Source organism: Mustela nivalis (assembly GCF_964662115.1).
Source record: "Mustela nivalis genome assembly, chromosome: 2".
Taxonomy (NCBI): Eukaryota; Metazoa; Chordata; class Mammalia; order Carnivora; family Mustelidae; genus Mustela; species Mustela nivalis.
The window spans coordinates 157163499-157170461 of NC_139021.1; the positions used below are offsets into that span (position 1 = coordinate 157163499).

The following is a 6963-nucleotide window of genomic DNA, read 5'->3' on the forward strand; positions in this document are numbered from 1 at the left end:
GTGACTGTCCCCTTTAGAAAAGCCCCTGCCCCCACCCTCCTTGTCCCCGGTCACTGAGTGCTTATGTGGTGGCTGTTGTCACAGCTGTGCTGTTGCATTTCCATAGAGCAGGACGTCATTTCCCTATCTCTCTGTTAAGGGGGAAATTGCAGTATTGAGAAAAGGGGTCTTGTGCATTGCCCCGGGCCTGTGATTTACCCTAGCCCACTTCCCTCTCACTTCAGCCTCACCCACATCCGCATTTACATTTTCAGCTGCTTAATGATTTCTCCCAGACTTGAGTATGCCACTGTAGACTGTGCATCTCGGGGTGGTGGTGGAGGGAGTGAGGACAGCCAGGGTCTTCGGGCTCTTTTGTTCCTGACCCACAGTAGCGAACACATTTTACATCTTGGCCTAGTTCACACTTATGTCTGCAAAATATGTAAAACTTAAATGGAGCAAAAGTTTTCTGAAAATACATTTTAAGGGATATTTTCTGTTCTATTGAAATCATGAGCTACTTTTAGTGAATTATCTCACCCAGTTTGAGAAACCATAGTACCCAGCTTCTCTCAAGCTGATGCGATGCTGGGCTCCTCCCCCGGGGGCCTCTGTGGATGTCATCCTCTGTGGTGTGCTCAGACAGAACTCAGGGGCGCTTCTGTATTTCTCTCGGCCTGTGGGACCCCTCCTGGTGGCGTCCTTCCTGCTGTCTATCTCTGTTTTCTCTCCTTCTCCCGCACACCTTGGGAGGCAGGAGACTCACTTGGTGGTGCTGGTAAGTAGGAGCCTTGGTGAGGTGGGCAGGGACTGGGCAGGGGGAGGCTGACCGAGCCGGCTGGCCCCATGCCTCGTGGGGTATGCTGTGCTGGGGGCATCTGCACGTGGCTCCCGGAGCCCTGCCACAAGGTGGGCAGGACTGGAAGCAGCTGTTCCCACAGGAGGATGACGAAGGTGCCCCGTGTCCAGCGGAAGATGAGCTGGTCCTACAGGACAACGGGTTTCTGAGCAAGAATGAGGTACTGCGCAGCAAGGTGTCCCGGCTCACGGAGCGGCTTCGCAAACGCTGCCCTTCCAACAACTTCGGTACGGCCAGGCCTGAGAAAGGGGGCTGTGTGGGTGTCGTGGGGCCAGAGTTTGGGAACTGTGGGTACTGGTTTGTGATGAGAGTAAGGAGTAACGCCATGTGCCCGGGCCCCAGGGAGGGTAGCAGGCAAATAGTGGCACTGCCAAGGGAGTGAGTCTGCATTCCTTCTTGTTCCTCTGTCCTCCTTGAACGTTAACTTGAGGGAAGTTGAGGCGCTCTGTTCCAGAAACGCCACTCCAGGATTGGAGAGTGGTGTCATCCTGAGGCAGAGGCCCAGAAGGCAGTGTGGCAGGATGGCTGAGAACAAGCTGTAGCGTCTGACTGCCCCCGGGGTAAATCCCAGCTCTTCTGGGTGTCCTTGAGCAAACGATATAACCTCTCTGTGCCTCAGGTTCCCGTTCTAAGAAACGGCAGTAATAACAGTTCTTATCTCATAGGGTTCTTGGAGGTCTCTAATTTGGTGATGCTTATTAAGTGGTAGCACAATGCTGGCTGGGTGACAGTAGGTTGCTTAGTAAGGGGGGTGTGAACATGAGGGGTCCTGGTCCGTCCCGCAGGTGCCTAGCAGTTTCTCTGGATCTTTCCTGTCCGGCTTGAAACAAATTGAAGCAAAAAGTATCTTCCTTTGCACATGATAGAATCCCGAGGTCCCTTCTCCTCAGCCAAGTTTGTGGACTGATCAGTCCTTATTTTACTGGGAGGGTCAGGGCGGCTCAAGGAAGGCAGCTTTGGAGAAAGGTAGACATGACTGTTAGCATGGTGGGAAGCCCGGCTCCAACCGGGAGAGCAGTTGCTGAGCCAGATAAAGTTCTGGCTGAAAAGAGCAGGTGACTTGGGGGTCATGCTGGTCTGGAGGAAGAGCCTTGCTTGTGCTTGGTGTTGGCCTCCAGGAGGATGGGGCGGCTATGCTGTTCATTCCGGTGGGAGTGAGTTCTAGAGTCTGCATCCTGGGAGAAGCCCTGGGGTTCTTTTGAGGAATTTGGCCCAGGGCATCCAGGGGCCTGCCTTCCTGCCCCTGTGGCACCAGGGCCCTTGTTCTCCAGGATTAGAGGTCCTGGGCATGCTTCTTCTTTCTGCTCTGTGAGTGTGCCCCAGTCATTTCCAGTTCCCTTTTGTTTGTGGTGATCACAGACTTCTCCGGGGCACTGTGTTCAGTGCACTTGCACGTACACGGTCTCATCTAGTCCAGATGGTAGATGCGATAGGGACAGGCAGTTCTTAGGGGCTTAGGAGCATCTGGGTTCCAGAAGTTCCAAGTGACACTATGCAAGAATTCGTATTCTTGCTGTAGCATGTGATTCATCCATGTGTATGAATTTTAAGTCAAGGCCTTTAGACGTTCTCATTTGCAGGTGAGTAACCTCAGGTGAGAAAAAGTGATTTGCCTTATGTCTTCAGCCAGTTAATGGTCGAGCTATGACTCAAGTCCAAGCCATTTGATGTGGCTCCTGTGTTCTTGTATTTTTTTCTCACTCATCATGCTCCCTTTGCCTTAGTGTCTGAAGTCCTCTGGTTTTATGTCTTATTTTATTTTATTTTTTTAAAAGATTTTATTTATTCATCAGAGAGAGATCACAAGTAGGCAGAGAGGCAGGCGGGGGAGGGGGGGAAGCAGGCTCCCTGCTGAGCAGAGAGCCCGATTCGGGCCTCGATCCCAGGACCCTGGGATCATGACCTGAGCCAAAGTCAGAGGCTTTAATCCACTGAGCCACCCAGGCGTTCCTATGTCTTATTTTAATACTTGGTTTTTGGTTCAGGTAGTCCCAGCTGGGTTGGGTGAAGGCCTTTCAGGTTCACATGAGGCTGGCAAGGGCAGAAAATGCTGCTTTTTTGGTAAGCCTCTTTTAATTCCCATTCTTTAAGACTGCTCGATATCCTCTTCCTGAGATGTTCTCAGACTCCTTGCTGTGAGGGCAGGTGCAGCTGCTCTGCTTCTGGGTCTGGCTCCCACAAGCTAGGGGGAGGTGAGCCACATTCAGCGCAACTCCATTCTGGCTGCCCGTGGAGGGCGGGGACAGGGACAGACGAGGACAGGCTGCTCAGGGGCTTCTTCATGGCCCTGCTCTGTCCCAGAGGCTCTTTGACCATTACCCTGGCAGGGCCCACGAAATCTTAGGCTCCTTCCTGCTCCCGTGGCATCATTACATGGTGAGTCAGGCCCTTTGCTGAGGGTGGGGACAGGGAGAGTTGGTAGATGTTGGAACAGGGCTGCTCTCCTCCATATACCTGTTTTGAGCTGGTGTCAGCATCCTAAGCCCTCCTTGGCTCAGGCTTGTGCAGTGAGTACATGTTGGTTTCACCAGACCACATGGCTGCCCCGGGATCCTTGGCCCTGATGTTCCATCCTGGACTTGGGCCTGAGTGTCAGTCTTTGAGTGGCTTCAATCTTCTGCCCCGTGCCTTTGTCCCCTTTGCTAAGGAGAAGCAGAGATGGATTGCTTCTTTTTTTTAAAGATTTATTTAGTGGGGCACCTGGGTAGCTCAGTTAATTAAGTGTCTCAGTTGATTAAGGCTGGTCATAATCTCAGGGTCCTGGGATCGAGCCCTGCATTGGGGTCCCTGCTTGGTAGGGAGTCTGCTTCTCCCTCTCCCTCTGCCTACCCCATCCCCACTCATGTTCTCGCTCTCAAATATATAAATAAAACCTAAAATAGAAAATATTTATTTATTTATTTTTAAAAGATTTTATTTATTTATTTGACAGAGAGACACGGTGAGAGCAAGAACACAAACAGGGAAGGTGGGAGAGGGAAAGCAAGCTTCCCGTTGAGCAGGGAGCCTGACGGGGCATGGGGAGGGGGCTTAATCCCAGGACACTGGGATCATGACCTGAGCTGAAGGCAGATGCTTAACAACTGAGCCACGCAGGTGCCCTGATTTTTTTTCTATTTATTTGAAAGAGGGAGAGACTTGATCTCACGACCCATGAAATCATGACCTGAGCCTAAACCAAGAGTCAGACACTTAACTGCTTGAGCTGTCCGGGTACCCCAAGGTGGGTTGCTTTGCCCACATTCTTTGTGTGGGGGACAAAGTTTTAGAGTAGCCTGATTGTTGGTTTGGCATCAGGGCAGCAGCCCCTGCTATGCTGTCCAGAGGCCAGGAGCTAACTGGCAGCAATGGCATTCACCTTACATGCCTTGGTCTCAGGCTTCTCCTTGCTCTAGCTTGGGTGGACCCATCTTTCCTTAAACACAGGGAGTGTCCTGTAGCAAGGGCTGCAGGAGGTTCTGGTGGGACAGGAAGGGACCACATGTAGCTGTCAATATACCTCTGGGCCTTTGCTTGAAGGTGAGGCCCGGGGCTCCATACCTGGCCACACATGTAGTTCAAGAGGCCTAGTGGTGCTTCCTGAAGCTCCTAATTGCTCTGGCCAGGTTGCAGGAGGCCTTTGGGCCTCAGGTTGTAGACACGTACTCCAGTAGCCTTATTATCCACTCCTAAGTGTTTTCAGGACCCAGCTCAGCTTCCTTCTGGGCCCACAGTCCCAGGACTAGCCTCTGTATCCCCTTTCGGGAGCATCTTCATGCCCACCATGGACCCCCAGGCTTTCTCCTCTGCTGCCTCAGACCATAGCTTGGGTTCCTGGGGATAGCCTTTGGAAACTTTCTTGGTCTCTTCAGGGTTTGCTTTTGTTCCTGGAGCTTGGTGAAGCCATCAGGCACAGTGCGGCCTTTCCTCTCCTCAGACCTCAGTTTGCCTCTGCCTTTTGCTTCCCTTCATTCACTGGCACGTGCCCCCTTCTGTAGACTGTGTCTTTGCTGCAGGCCGCCTTTTCCGTTTGTAATTTTCCTGGGAGCATGGGTGGGTGGTGAGCACAGCAGCCTCTGAAAGAACTGTCGGTTGGTTCCCTCTCTGCCTGTCCTTCCTCTTCTTGCACCCCTTGCCTCCTCCCATGCACTTGCTAAGCTGTTGTTGACTCTTCTGGCATGGTCTGGAAACTTGAGCATCATGTGGGTGGTGGTTTGGGTGGAGTCTCTTGCGGCCCTTCTCTGCTCCGTCCTGCCTACCACTCACAGTGTCTGTGCCCCTGCCCTGCACGTTGTCTTGGAAGGTGCCTGGTTCTGAGCTCCTCTTCTGGAATCTTCAGATGACAGGAAGCAGGAGTCTGGGGTGCAAGGCATTTCTGCATTACCTGTGGGCAGACTATTTGTTAAGAGACACTTAGGAGAGGGTCATGTCAGGCAGGTTTCATCTGAGCTCATTGGATCTGCCTTCTCTGAAGGATACCTGTCAGGTCCCCCCCAGCTTGGTGTGATTTCAGATTCTGCAGGATGCTTTTCGATTTTGGTGGGACCTGTAGGTGGGGCCTCTAAGTCCTGGGAGGGCTCATGAACCGGCAGCTGTGTATAGGAGACATGGATTCTCAGGGACCATGGGAATTTTCCTTCTGTTTTCATTTTCTTTTCTTTTTTTTTTTTTTTTTAAGGTTTTATTTATTTATTTGAGAGAGAGTGAAAGCGAGAGAGATCACAGAATGAGAGGGAGAAGTAGACTTGCCACTGAGTGGAGAGCCTGATGTGGGACTTGATCCCAGCACCCTGAGATCAGGACCTAAGCCGAAGGCAGACACTTAACCAACTGAGCCACCCAGGCACCCTGGGAATTTCCTTAGTTTGAGTCCCTTTCTGTCTCCAGATCTGGACTTTGCTCCCTTTTTTTTTTTAAATTGAAGATTTTATTTACTTATTTTAGAGAGAGAGCGTGAGAGAGAGAGATCACAAGTGGGAGGGAGGGGTAGAGAGAGAAGCAGACTCCCCACTGAGCAAGGAGACCAAAGTGGGACTCCATCCCAGGACTGTGGGATCATGACCTGAGCTGAAGGCAGATGCTTAACAGACTGAGCTCCCAGGTGCCCTGGACTTTGCTCCCTTGCTCACTGCTCCCAGCTATGGTGTCTGGGCTGGGCTGCCATTCTGAGTGGTCCCATTTAGAAGAGCCAGGAGCAGGGGAGAGTCGAGAGCCCTGGGCTAGGTCAAGGCTGAACTGCTGCCTCTGTTTGTCAGGGAACTGCACGGGCTGCTCGGCCACCTTCTCAGTGCTGAAGAAGAGGGTGAGTCTCTCTGAGGATATGTGTGTGGGGACTTGGGATGAGACGCAGGGGAGTGAGTGGTGGGGAGTCATTGGGCCACACTGGGCCTGGGGTCTGAGGTTTGCTCAGGTGAGCAGGGATCTGCTGTCCCTGTGCCCACACCTTCACCAGTCTTCCCACTGGATGTCATGTTTGCTCTGTCCTGCCCCACTTGGGCATTCCTATGGTAGTCCCAGGTTCCTTGGGTGAGATCAGTTGATGGGAGGGAGGGGGACTCTGGGTGTGGGTGACACATCTGATACTGACCATGGCTCTTTGCAGCGGAGCTGCAGTAACTGTGGAAACAGCTTCTGCTCTCGGTGCTGCTCTTTCAAGGTGCCCAAGTCCTCCATGGGGGCCACAGGTGAGTGGGGCAGGCGGCTAGGGGTCAGGGCATTGGGAGGGCTTGGCTGGTTCCTGCATCTTCCAAGGGCTGCTGCAGTGTGGAAAGGGAGCAAGGTGCCAGTGAGAAGGCAGGGGGACTAGGGATCCTGTCTGCCCTGGAGAAACATCTCCACTGTCCTTTAACAAACAAAACACCAAAGTATTTTATGTGTGCAAAAGAATATATTTAATGTATCCAAATTATGAGACATAATACTGAATATCTGTGGCTGCTTTGCTGAAGTTAAAAAACAGCAGTAGTTGCCCCCCACCCAGGCTCCCCAGCACCGCCCTGCCTTCCCCAGAGGAAACCACTGTGCTGAATTTTGTTTTTTCTCATTAACTCGGTAACACTTTTAACAAAATGAAAAAGCAGTACATACTCACTGTAAGCAAAAGATACAGATAAAGGAAGGGATTCATGTGCACGAGGGTAAAT

General features: G+C 52.0%; 1 protein-coding gene across 11 annotated transcripts in view; it reads left to right on the forward strand.

Moving 5' to 3' along the window:
- Window positions 1-6963, forward strand: part of ZFYVE27 (zinc finger FYVE-type containing 27) — a 112074-nt gene that overhangs the window by 13153 nt on the left and 91958 nt on the right. For 7 of the 11 annotated variants that reach the window (XM_082722161.1, XM_082722170.1, XM_082722168.1 and 4 more), the window contains exons 9-12: window positions 740-760; window positions 924-1068; window positions 6076-6122; window positions 6423-6504. In XM_082722161.1, the coding sequence (XP_082578287.1) occupies window positions 740-760; window positions 924-1068; window positions 6076-6122; window positions 6423-6504 (295 nt within the window). The remainder of the gene's footprint in view (window positions 1-739; window positions 761-923; window positions 1069-6075; window positions 6123-6422; window positions 6505-6963) is intronic. The other 4 variants (XM_082722164.1, XM_082722169.1, XM_082722171.1 and 1 more) reach the window with 1 other exon arrangement.